Source organism: Musa acuminata, chromosome BXJ1-9 (assembly GCF_036884655.1).
Source record: "Musa acuminata AAA Group cultivar baxijiao chromosome BXJ1-9, Cavendish_Baxijiao_AAA, whole genome shotgun sequence".
NCBI lineage: Eukaryota > Viridiplantae > Streptophyta > Magnoliopsida > Zingiberales > Musaceae > Musa > Musa acuminata.
The window spans coordinates 2,176,893-2,189,464 of record NC_088335.1 but is presented as its reverse complement, the minus strand read 5'-3'; the positions used below and the strand labels follow the sequence as shown (position 1 = coordinate 2,189,464).

At 39.1% G+C, this 12,572-nt stretch overlaps 2 protein-coding genes across 3 annotated transcripts; both read left to right on the top strand.

Annotated features, from left to right (window-relative positions):
- The first annotated feature begins 510 nt into the window (after window positions 1–510).
- On the top strand, window positions 511–4,223 carry LOC103997243 (uncharacterized). Of its 2 annotated transcripts, none has more exons than XM_065081831.1 (5): window positions 511–1,375; window positions 2,264–2,366; window positions 2,777–3,610; window positions 3,785–3,899; window positions 4,007–4,223. In XM_065081831.1, exons 1-3 carry the CDS (start codon window positions 1,110–1,112, stop codon window positions 2,810–2,812), a joined length of 405 nt encoding a protein of 134 aa, XP_064937903.1. In that variant the 5' UTR covers window positions 511–1,109; the 3' UTR covers window positions 2,813–3,610; window positions 3,785–3,899; window positions 4,007–4,223. The 2 variants fall into 2 exon arrangements, with proteins under 2 accessions (XP_064937903.1, XP_064937904.1); XM_065081832.1 differs by having other exon boundaries at window positions 512–1,375; window positions 2,279–2,366.
- A 77-nt stretch (window positions 4,224–4,300) lies between these two features.
- On the top strand, window positions 4,301–12,171 carry LOC135592405 (fe-S cluster assembly factor HCF101, chloroplastic-like). Its single transcript, XM_065081829.1, has 15 exons — window positions 4,301–4,719; window positions 4,799–4,915; window positions 4,995–5,137; window positions 5,219–5,269; window positions 5,847–6,002; window positions 6,194–6,337; window positions 6,417–6,559; window positions 7,782–7,851; window positions 7,941–8,036; window positions 8,252–8,341; window positions 8,447–8,500; window positions 9,618–9,741; window positions 10,427–10,551; window positions 11,089–11,211; window positions 11,863–12,171. Exons 1-15 carry the CDS (start codon window positions 4,554–4,556, stop codon window positions 11,947–11,949), a joined length of 1,689 nt encoding a protein of 562 aa, XP_064937901.1. The 5' UTR covers window positions 4,301–4,553; the 3' UTR covers window positions 11,950–12,171.
- The last annotated feature ends 401 nt before the right edge of the window (window positions 12,172–12,572 follow it).

Genomic DNA, 12,572 nt, shown 5'->3' with positions numbered 1-12,572 from the left:
TGCGTAGCAGGAGCTTTAACTTCTTCGACTGTTCCACATCATGTCATGAAATATGATAAAAATGATTCGGGACTCGAAGACGAACAGAATGTGTCACGGAGCTCCTCCGCTTTCACGGCGTGGTGGTTCTCATACAGCAGGTGAGAGGGAAGGCAAATGTTATACTGATGTGATTAATTTCAGCTATTTCTTTGAAGTTGACTACACAAAGCATCCCGTGCATCATGTACATGAAGAATATATTCTTCATGTACATTCACCACCTGCTCGACATTATGATACTTTTAATGGCTCACAGCGATGGTTTACAGGACCACTCACCTAACCAAACAAGATGGATGGATAGTGTTTTTGTGGATCTAATAATTCATCGCCGTCAATCTGCAGCTTATCAGATCATCCTAATTGCTGATATTGTTGATGACATATTAAGATGATATCATTTTTCAATCATATATGCTTGAATTCGAAATCTAATCGTTTAGGATCAAGAAAATATGTCAGAATCGTAAACGATACAACAATTTTTCGATTGCAATGATCATAAATGATTCATGACATAATTTTTTATTCTAATGGTTACTTGGGAGAAAAGAAAAGAGGAAGCAATCAATTACAGGCTATCAAGAAAAGACAAAAGGGAGTTATTGCAACAAACCTCGTTCCACTACACCACACCGCACCGGTGAGCACCGGCGGGGCTCGCCGGCGGCCTCGTGTCGTCGGAGCCGGCGTTAAAGACGGGGTTTCGCCGTGGGTCTGCCAATGGGTGTTCGTGAAAGTACGTCGTCATAGATGTGTTTGATTCAGGAGGAGGATGGGAAGTAAGCGTTCCCCCAAGCCAAATATCCCTGAGTCACGCCTCTCCCCCTCGTCGATCGATATCCCTCAGCTTTCTGGTTGGAATCAGAATTTGAGGAGGAATCTTGGGGGTTTGGAGTGTCGAATAGGGTTTGAGCAGAGATCGATGGCGGCCGCGGAGGAGGGCGTGACGTACGAGAGCGATCCCGCGGAGGCGCGCTGCCCACGATGCGCCGTAGGGGGGGCGAGCGACGAGGAGGAAGGGGAGGGATCCGACGGGCGAGGGAAAGTCTAAGGTGCATGGCTGGATGCGACGACGAGTCAAGGCGGCGCGGAGGCTTATGATGACGAAGAGGAATGCTACGAGGAGGAGGAGGAGGAGGAGAAGAAGCGGTGGAAGGCGAAGTTGGAATCGTGCTGTTGTGGCAGTGGGCGGAAGCCCCGGCGAGGGAGATGGACAGAAGTTTGGTAGGAAGCTAGAGGAAATTAAGGACAAGAATCAGGTGGACGATGAAGATAAGAAGAGATGCATGATGATCGATCGGTTCCAGGAGAATGGCAGAGGACGCCACAGGTGATTTTTTCTTTAATGTGTAAAAACAAATAACAAAACATTTATTTTTGTGCTTAGTCTGTAGGTGTCTATTTTCCAGCAGTATCTACTAATATGCTTCACGAACACCATTTCATTTTCGCAAATGTCGAGCTTTTTAGTCACCATTGTGGTACATTAGCGATCAAGACATAGTTGGAAGAACAACATTGGGTTACAGGTTAGCGGAATTCTCTTATTGAATAATCTATATATATGAGTCGAGATTTGACCCGAGAAAGGAATCCCTTAAATCCTTGATATAGAAGTAAACGCTAAGTACTGTTCTATAGTTTTATGTTGATAGCTTCAGGAAATATGTTTGACTAAGTGTCATCCTTGGGTTGCTTTCCAAAAGTGGTCTAATTCAGTGACGTTGGGTGCCATGTTTTATGCTTTTTTCTATAATTACTTTGTTTACTTGTTATTCTATATCCTAGGAGAGATTGCAAAGGACCATTAGCAGCAGTTTCCATTATCTTGCTCTCAAGTCCTTTATGAAATATATGGAATCCTACATAGGACATGATCATAAACAAAAGTTTACTTGTTATTGTGGTTCCATTTACAGTTGTTTGTAAGTGGTTGATTTTTTTCGTTTGCTTAATTCTACTTTTTCTGCCAATGCTTGTTTATGCTTCTATTATGCAACAAGGTCTTGAATTGGGTGAAATATCATCCTGAATCGGATGATGTTTCTTGAGTTTTATACTCTCATCTCTTGACATCTTCTGAAGGCACTTTTTAACTATTCATAGTCTCGTCTTTTCTGCTTCTCGTCTTGGAGGTATCCTCTGTCTTGCCTGGCATTTGCACTGTTGAATCATATTTCCTCTGATCATGAGTCTTTATTTAATAACCACTATCTAGGCATATGTTTGGTAGGCGCAAATTGCGGGACCCAAAAGATGAACGTGCTTGGGTGCACGATGGACTTAAAGAAATGAATCTGCATGAAACACATAACAGTGAGGTATTTAAATTCCATGCTGATTTGTTTTTTTGAACAATCTATGATGAGGTTTAGGTTCTTAGATATGCATGATGTGTTTGTCTCCTAAAAAGACACATTTCTAGGCATCGTTCTAGAGGTCGTGGTAGTGCCAAAAGCTGGGGTGCTGAAGGTTGTCATATTAGAGGAAACTGACACCGCATGATAAGTATCTATCTTGATGATGGAAACATACAAAATTGTGCTCCATAGACTGTTAAGAGGGAGGAGATCTAAGTGCTATGAGCCTATTTCAAAGAGCATAAGAGACATTCCTGCAACTCAATGCAAAGAGTCATTGATGGATTTCACTTTTATTGTTAATCACATGTATTCATTCTGTGGGATATGCCGCATAAGGGATACTTTGTTCTTCTTGCATTACTTGTCAGGTCACCTGTAAACCATCAAGAGCCAGCATCAGATGATGATATCGGGAGACAGTCTCCTCAAGCTGCAAGCATGCAATCAGACCATGTTCTTCCATAGAAGAATACATTTGCTTCAAGCGTCAATTCTGTGTCACCCTCAATTTACCCCTTTGGGTCAAGACACAACCTTGATCCAGAAAAGGGCTGTGCAAACTGGAAGTACCAATAAGGCCATTTCTTGATTGAGAGGGATGGAAGAAAATGCTATTACATCCCAGTCTAACTCATCAATGAAATATGGTTGGCCATGATAGGTTGTATATGGACGATTCCCTGGATCCGGCTGCAGGAATGACTGCAACTAACTCTAGTCTCCAGCCTTTAGGATCTTTATTGCCATTAAAAAAATTATTCAGTCTGCTAGTTGTAGGGTTCAAGTGAGGGGCTTAAGTACTGCAGGACCTCCAGATAGTCCCTTCAGAATCACCAATTAGCCAAGTTGGAAGAGTTGCTGCTCAAATTAAACCTATTTTAACTGAACACGACCGGTTCAAGTTCCAACACAATCTGCAATGGGAATTTCAACTCGGCAACTGGTCCAGTCCCCTGTGATGGAAATCAAGCATCAGCTTCTCTGCCCTCATCTGCCAATTCATCTCAAGTTGGAGAAACTGATTCACCTCCAGGTTCAAGTAAATCAAACATCTCACTGGGGTGGAAAAGCTAGGATTAGCAACCAAGCAAGTGGAAGCGACTCTTTTCTGTATGGTGGAGCTCAGGTGATTGGAGCAACTGGAGCTATGGGCCTTGCCTACGGTGATCAAAACTTTCCTGTCACTCCAGTAAATTTACCAGGTCAGTGTTGTTATGGGACTGCCATATCTTTCATCTTTATTTTTCTTCTGATGCAGTTACTTGACATGGAATAGCACTAGTTGTTAAAATTTTATATGCTGATTGATGCTTTCTATCTACAATTTTTTGTTAAATATTGTTCCATCCGATTGTATTTTCTTATTTATTTCACAGTTACGCAACTTGAGGGTCAGCATCCTGGTACTGTTGGGTTTTCTGCTACGAGAATTGCTCTTCCGGGACATGTAGCTCAGCAGCAACTTGGTTTTAGCAATTCTGAAATCACTTGGTATGAATTTATATTGTAATCGGCCAATACATTCATGTGGTTTCATTCTTCATCGTCTAAACTTAACATATTCCTGAAATAAATCTTTTAAGAAATTTATTGTGCAGAACATTTGTTAATACTACGTTCACTGCTTGGACAAGGTGATCCTATGTTCCAGGCTGTGGTGGAGGCTCGTCCAAATGATACGGTCGGTGGGGAAGCTTTTCTTTTAAGAGTTCCGAAGCAATAACCGAGATCAATCTGCAGTGGCGTTCTACTCCTTTTTTTGGTTTCTTTGTTGCTATGACTGTTGCTTGTTGAGTGGAACATTATGTTGTTTGAGTCTGCACGCATTAACTTGTGCTCTTTTGGTTAGCTAATATGACTGTAGTCACAACCTTGCCTGCCTTAACAGAACTTGTGACGCTCGTATTGAAGAAGGTTTGTCTGAACTTGTGCAGGACCGTTCCGTTAGCCTTGGGCTTTAGATTTAGAGTTGCCATGCCTCTGCAGCGAACACGGGCCTCGTTGGTTGTACGGACCAGCTCGAGGCCATCAGAACACTTGCTCGCTTGGCGGAAGAGTGGGCGCACAGATGTTGTCGGTTGCGTGGACTCGGGCCAGGCCCAACTACTTCCGCGTTAGAATGCGGCCGCGAGTCCACAGCCACACATGTATTGTGCCTCCGCAAGCCTTACGGATGTAAGCGGTGGAAACTTGAGGTCCATACGCCTCTTCTCTCTCCCTGTATCGCTTGAGCGAGTGCCGAGGATGCAGCTTCTTCAAACCCCTCCCAGTGGACTTGCCATCTCAACACAGTCTCCCCTACCCAGAAGCGGTTCTACTCACCGTCATATTTTCCACCTTCCCGACGCTGACTCTTGATGTGCTTACGTTGCATCCTGTTCTTGTGATAGGTGCGAATTCCTTGAAAGCCCACCGGCTTTCCTCCACGCTCAGGTGTTCCTCCTCGGTTCGCGTCCACCGACGCTTTGTACGGCCTCCTAGCCTCCCAAGAGCTTCTTCCGTTGAAGGTGCTGTCTCCTTACATCGCTTCGCTTCCGTACCGTTTCGTGGATATGCTTTCTTTGTTCTATAGATTTCCCCTTACAGCCAGCGCGTCAGTGGAATCAGTGGACGCAGCCAAGAAGGAAGTTCTGGTGGCCTTGTCCCAAATTATCGATCCAGATTTCGGCACGGATATTGTATCGTGTGGTTTTGTGAAGGATTTGTTCGTTGATGAAGCTTTGAAAGAGGTAATTCTGGGCATAGACTTTGCCTGCTCAATGTAACGTGATTGAATAAAGTCAACAGAGTATGTTTATCCTGTCTCTCAGGTTTCATTCCGGTTGGAGCTAACCACGCCCGCATGTCCAATCAAAGACATGGTAAGGGAGACTTTGCACCCTGTCAGCTATTCATGAACCTCTTGATTTTTTCTCTCAATTGTCCGAATTTTTTAAGCAATGAACCTGCTTGATTTGAATTCCTCCAGGACAATGCCATCACGTTACACTTCGGCCATGCACTCTTACTGTTGTATTCATGACTGATTCCCGCCTGAACTTAACATCTCACTTGCTCTGATATAGTTGTGCCATATCTAGCGCTTTTTTTCTTTTTTGTATTTCTGGAAGCATCCATTATACATCTTCCATGAACCTGTATTAACTAGTTCTAAAAGCAGCATTGTTTCTGGCGGGAGATAGTGAATTATTAGTCAAATGTTGCTATTTTTTTACTTGAGTTGTTTGGCAGATGATTTAATGTTGATATACTAATATGTTTTTCAACTCTTACATTTTGCTATTGTCACATGTTTGTTTTAGGATAACCTTACTGTCAAGCCTTAGAAATTTACTCTGAATTTTGCCATAAAACCTCAATTCAGATGCATTTGTGTCATATTGTTAGTCTGACAATGCTTCTTTCAAGAATGTGTCTGATACTTTGATAATTGACCAGTTTGAACAAAGGGCAAATGAGGTTGTTGGAGCACTTCCTTGGGTTAAAAAGGTCAACGTGACAATGTCAGCTCAACCCGCCAAACCGGTTTTTGCAGGAGAGCTGCCCAAGGGATTACAAAGAATCTCAAACATTGTAGCTGTCTCCAGTTGCAAGGCAAAAAATTTCAGCACCTGGTTATTTTCCGCATTAACATAATCTTGAATAAACTTTGCATCACATCAGTTTATACAAACATTAATTTTACCGGAGACCTCATCCGTACATAGATGGTACTACTTGTTATATATTCTATATTAGACATATTTTTGTTACTCTTAGGTGACATTTCTAACTTCTATGTACAGGGTGGCGTTGGGAAGTCTACTGTGGCTGTAAACCTTGCTTACACATTAGTTGGAATGGGAGCTAGAGTTGGCATATTTGATGCTGATGTTTATGGTCCAAGTTTACCAACAATGGTTTCACCAGAAAATCGGTTGCTAGAAATGGTACATGTCATCTGCCTCATCATAAGACTTCTGACTCTAGAAAATACACCGATGGTCATGAAACAGCTGGTCTTTATAGAACCCTGAAACAAGAACTATACTTCCAACTGAGTTCATGGGCGTCAAGTTGGTTTCTTTTGGTTTTGCTGGCCAAGGGCGTGCAATAATGCGTGGTCCAATGGTTTCAGGGGTCATCAATCAACTACTCACTACTGCTGAATGGTATGCAATACTTTTTTATACAACAAAAGAGAAATATCTGTTAATTCTTTTACTTTTCATATTTATAATTAGATTATTGAAGTTTATTTTGCCAAAATTGTTAAAGATTAAACATTACTGTTTACAAGGGCACTAAATTAAGCTTATTTCATTGTTTAACAGTGCAATGATTCATGAGATCAACTCTTCTGAAATGCATATTTTAGTTGAAATATTGCTTTAAACTTTGATGGTTTCACATGTCTATGGTTCTTTGTTAAAGCATTTTGATCTCTCCAGGTAGAGATCATCATCCATCTTTTAAAGTGCTAATAGTAAACAGGGTCTACTATTTTGAAATAGATAAAGTTCATCATGACCAATTTCACCTTCTGGAGGTATATGAACACATGCAGGTAATTCTGATTGATTTTAGCCAAAAGAAGAATCAGCTCTGCCTCCTGTTGAATTTGGTGCATCCAATACCTCTGCACGTTGTACTATGACCCATTAGAACTCGAACTGTATATCATTCCGTTTGGACTTTTGGAACCTATACATATTGTTTCCTGCTTATTCCTTTCAGAGTAACTTATCTTGTAGTAAAAAAGTCTATAGGTAAGAAACCATCAGAAGTAGCTAACGGTATCAGTCTATCCTGCTTGTCAAGCAAGAAAAGGATATTTGAACTTTTTCAATAAATCAACAGTTTCAGTACATGGGGTTCCTTTTCCATGATCATTTCCTTAATTAGGTATAGTTCATCTTGATCTACTTGACCATACAACAAAGTTTTAAGTCCATGGCGAGTCTATTTTGTGCTTCCTATTGAATACATCACAGTTTGATCGTGGACTGTCAAGATCATCATACTGGAGCCCTGCCCTTTTACATTTGGAAACAGATATAAGTATCATTTTTTTAAATATTTTTGGTTAGTTTTCATATGCTTCAAAATAATCATTTTCCATTTTTGCCCCATAAATTTGATGGTAGCTACAGAAAGATTATACTCTGTGGTTCAGACCTAGCGAAATACTTATTTTACATATCAAAATCATAACCATGTTAAGGTTCCTTTCCCCCCTGTGGTGACCTACTCATGGTTAATTGTAGTACTTTCTGGTATTATTCTTTTCATAGTCACCATTAAAGCTTTACCCTTAAAAAAGAGAAAAACATCATGCTTCTTTGGGTGGAGCAATTTTGTAGAATTTGGCATTCTAATGTTTGCACCATACAGGGGAGAGTTAGACTATCTTGTTATTGATATGCCTCCTGGGACTGGTGATATTCAGCTCACCTTATGTCAGGTAGCCTTTCACACCACTAATCATGAAGTAGACATGTTTAATCAATCCCATTATTTTCTTCCATGCAACTCAGGTTCAATTTCTCTCAGGTTGCTCCATTAACAGCAGCTGTGATTGTTACCACCCCACAGAAGTTAGCATTTATTGATGTTGCAAAAGGAGTTCGTATGTTTTCAAAACTTAAGGTGATTTGTTAAGCATGTCTATGGGATCTTGGTTACTCAGAAAGAGATAGAGGGATTCGATAGTCTTAGTGTTCTCATAGTCAGCCTGATCAATTATCATTGATGCTTGATTCCATGCTACACTATTGGTGTTCAGAATTCAAATCTCTGCTTAATTTCAATTATGGCTAGATCATACTATTTTGATAAATTTTTATAAATGTTTGTTTTTGAAGGTTCCATGCATAGCTGTGGTTGAGAACATGTGCTACTTTGATGCTGACAGCAAACGATATTACCCATTTGGAAAAGGTTCGGGTTCTCAGGCATGTGACTAACCGATGATTGGTGTTTTCTTTCTCCCCCCACCCCATCCTTTCTTGAGAACTGATTCTTGTTTTGGTGTGGTCTATTTTATCTTTTTCCTACAGGTTGTTCAACAGTTTGGGATACCACATCTCTTTGATCTTCCAATTAGGCCAACTGTATGTGTTTCATTAAGACCCTAACTTAGTTCTGTGAATTCTCAGAAAGTACAGTCATTTATAAGAATGATATGTATGTTTAAGTTTCATACTTAAAGGCATTGTGAAGCTTGAAGCTTCGGTGACTTATCTAGTACTAGTTTTCTCATACAGTCATGCATGTTTTTAGATATAGCATTTTATGTATTTACACATCAATGAAGCATTGTTGGGAATTAAGCCTTAGGATTATTCGCGTTACCCATGGGTGAGTTACAAACAAAAGTAGAATTCTAGGAGCACACAGGAATACATTATCACAATATCATGGATTTGATTTTTATGACCTGGTGATCTAAGGCCTCCTCTCAAGGAATGAAATGTCATTTCCATTGGCTTTGTTTTCTAACTTCATCTTCCCAAATCAAGTGCACTATTTGTTCTCCCAAGTCCTAAAAGCCCTTCTGTTTTCCTGTTTTGTTCGCATGATTTGTATGGGAACTATAGAGATGATGCTATCTGGTTTACTCGAGTCAAATTAACCTAAACTATTGCTGAAACCCAAATACTTTAAGATCTGAAACCCAACACAAGCAACGTTTTGCTGTGTGAGTTAATCATAGGATAATGAGAGACATCACTATACCAGAAAGTTGTAAAAAAATACCAATGATACCTTAAAGTTGAATAACCATGTACCTTGGTGAATTACCATCTTTTTGGTTTATAATTGTTACAAATACAAAAGTGATGTTTTTGTCCTTTCTGACATACTAAGATGATTGAACCTTATATCATTTTGTTTTTTGTTTGACATTCATATGAAATAGACTTTCACCTTTAGATGGCACTTGTTAGATATCGGAAAGTTGTATAAATATGAGGATATACATATTGGATGTGCATAATGCCCAGAAAATGTTGGTAAGACTGGGAATGTTCATCGATGACATGTTTAATAATCACCTCAGACAGAAGATAACTATGTTTATATTTGAATCTTGATTATCGACAGTTAATACCAAAAATGCTTGTATAGTTGATTTTCTACATCAATCTCAAGTCTTGTCGGTCCATTCAATACTTAACTTTCTGTTGAAAAAGAAGGGTATTACAGTCCTAGATTTTTTTTTTCTAGCTGTCGGCATCTGGAGATAGTGGAACACCCGAAGTAGTGGCTGACCCTCAAGGTGAAGTAGCCAAGACATTCCAAGATCTCGGTGTATGTGTGGTGCAACAGTGTGCCAAAATTCGCCAACAAGGTGATTCATGATTCAGCAAACAGCTTCAAATTAAATTGTTATGTTATACAATGACTCGGAAAGCCTTTTTTTTTCATCGAAATTTACTTGTGAATTATAAATCAACATTCCACTTTTAAAGACTGTTAAAAGTCACAATTTTTAGTATACTGAGAGTTGTGATGTGCATAACCATGAAAAGCAATCAACTTTAAACTGTACTACTGAAGTTTGCCAAACCTTTCTATATTACCTTGTACTTTCTGCTGACAGACTAAGACTCTATTATTCTTTATTTGTGGTGATATTGTTATTCAACCATCACGTGTGTTCTTCGAGTGATTTTTTTGATCAGTTGTCGTAATTTATTATCCTGTACTCCAGTGAGTGTCCCAAGATGTTGTCATAAACAAGTGGTTAGCAGTGCATGACTAAAGTTGATTGCGTTCTGAAAGTATCAACCATACAAGTATGACCTACACAACAAAAAATTTATTTCTCAATTTATTGCCACTTTAGACAACTGCCATTTTTATTTATTTATCTGCTTGTTCATGTAAAGAACTGACAAATAAAGAACATTTTGTCTTGATACAAGTGAATGGAATATCAGGACCATCAGCAGCCAGCTATAGCCCTTTTTCACTGTTTGCATAGTGGTTGTTCTTCTATAAATTATTATGACATAATGTTTTCCCTTTTTCAGTCTCAACAGCAGTATCGTATGATAAATCTATCAGAGCTATCAAAGTGAAAGTGCCTGATTCCGATGAAGAATTTTTACTTCACCCTGCTACCGTTAGGAGGAATGACCGCTCAGCCCAAAGTGTCGTACGTGTAGCATATTTGTGACTATATTGTTTCTTTGTTTCTGAGTTATTGCAACATTTTATTGTACTATCTACTTGGTATTCAATTTAGTCCATAGAAACTATTTGAATTTTCACACAGATTTTGGACCAGCTTGGTCCTTTCCACTGCTGTGAGATTATTTATGATTTGCTATATAACAAACTCCCTGTGAATCTGCATGACTCAATGATTTGCTATTGTATATGAAGCATCCTTTTATTTTACTATTTATCTAGAGATAGAACAGACTCAAAAGTAACCGCCACCAGAAAGTATAAATTGAACAAAATGTGTACCACTAAATGCTGGTTAACTGAACAATATGATGTGCATATTCCTATATGTTAGGTCTTGAATATAACCTTGTTTCTATTTATTTACAAAGTCGTTTTTCTGATACATACATATGCATATTAATATTTCGGTATGTTGAAATGAAATGTTGGCTTCTTTTAGCTTTTCTGAAAAAAGAAAGAAAATGCTTATTTGTCGTAAATATTGAAACTCTAAATACAGGATGAGTGGACTGGAGAGCAAAAATTACAATACGGTGATGTTGCAGAAGATATTGAGCCTGAAGATATTCGGCCCATGGGGAACTATGCTGTTTCAATAACATGGCCTGATGGATTCAACCAGGTAACTAGGGCTCAAATTTTATTTTGGTTCTCTAGTATCTGATGAACCATTTGCATGACAGAAGCATGATTAACCACCTATCGGGTGTGTCACTTCATATTTTTGGACTTTGCTTTACTTAAGCATGGTGATTTGCATTAGATGTGCCTGTAGCATGGTTTTCTGCAAAACTTTGGACTATATGTCTTCGACAGTGGACATTGATAACTCGTATCTAGAAATAACAGAAATGTCTAATTTGACATTCAATGTTAGGTGATTTGGTTATCCTATTATATGTCAATGATAATAGGGAAGATCTTCCTTCATAAGTAGCTTGTCAATCAAATGACATGATCGCAACTTTGGACTTGTATTAATTGATCTCCATGTCCTCTACATTTATTCTGGAGTGGCAGTGCCCTCCATTTTGCTCAAAATGGAATTATCAACTAGATTTGATATAATCAGCAAGGGGTCCTATGGTCAAAGAATTTCTAATGGTAAAACGATTTATTTCTGAAGATCGACTAAATTTGAGAAGGGAAAAGATATTGCATTAGAGTAAATGGTGTTACGGTCAGACCGATGGTCCTATTGCATGTGAGGACATTGAAGCCAAGAAGGAATGGTATGATCAATTTCAGTTGATCCATTCTGTTTTCCTAGCAGATTGCTCCTTACGATCAATTGGAAACCATGGAACGCTTGGTTGATGTTCCAGAACCGATGAGGGCTGCAGGGATTAGTGCCGTTTGAAGCTGTCACGGCAGATGGTGGTGGTAAGGGCCATTGCATGATGAGCACCAGTCTCACTCAATCTGCCAAGCTTGTGGGGGCTTCACCTGGGAGCTGATTTCGGCAGGATGCCTGAAGAAATGGCTTATGTCGGCATTGTTTTGTCACCAGAGGAACAGTTCCAAATGTTGTGGGATATATGTATATTTATAAAAGATGTACTACTGCCTCACCATTCTTGCATCTTTTTACGGCAGTCTTTGGATGGAGTCTTGAAAGCTAATTCTTGATATCGTTCAACTGAGCCTGCTTATTCTCGTTGGCATTTATGTGCTCAACACATTTTACTTGGAACAAGTCTTTTGTTTTGTTTTTGTTGTTTCACAGGAATGGAAAGAGAGAAAAAATAATGATACTTAAATGATAGTATAAAAAATTTTGGATAAGTATCAAGCAGTCATGATGTGGAAAATTAATTATTGATTCTTCTTCCTTTTATGATGATTCATTATAATCTTACTGGATTTTTGTTTCTTTCGATCACATTCTTAGTTGAACACTTTTTTTCCATACAAAGATAATATTTAAGATGTTTAATTAAAGTGCATTCCATCGAAACCTGCAGTGCTCGATTACGATTAGAA

What these genes read in the sequence shown, in the direction of transcription:
- LOC135592405 (XM_065081829.1), top strand. Translation starts at nt 4,554, where the DNA reads ATGTATTGTGCCTCCGCAAGCCTTACGGATGTAAGCGGTGGAAACTTG. An exon ending in AAAATCGGTTGCTAGAAATG is followed by an intron (nt 6,338 to 6,416) that starts GTACATGTCATC and finishes TGGTCTTTATAG; the next exon opens with AACCCTGAAACAAGAACTAT. An exon ending in ATCTTCCAATTAGGCCAACT is followed by an intron (nt 8,501 to 9,617) that starts GTATGTGTTTCA and finishes TTTTTTTTCTAG; the next exon opens with CTGTCGGCATCTGGAGATAG.
- LOC103997243 (XM_065081831.1), top strand. Translation starts at nt 1,110, where the DNA reads ATGCGACGACGAGTCAAGGCGGCGCGGAGGCTTATGATGACGAAGAGG. An exon ending in AATGGCAGAGGACGCCACAG is followed by an intron (nt 1,376 to 2,263) that starts GTGATTTTTTCT and finishes ACCACTATCTAG; the next exon opens with GCATATGTTTGGTAGGCGCA. An exon ending in ATGAAACACATAACAGTGAG is followed by an intron (nt 2,367 to 2,776) that starts GTATTTAAATTC and finishes ATTACTTGTCAG; the next exon opens with GTCACCTGTAAACCATCAAG.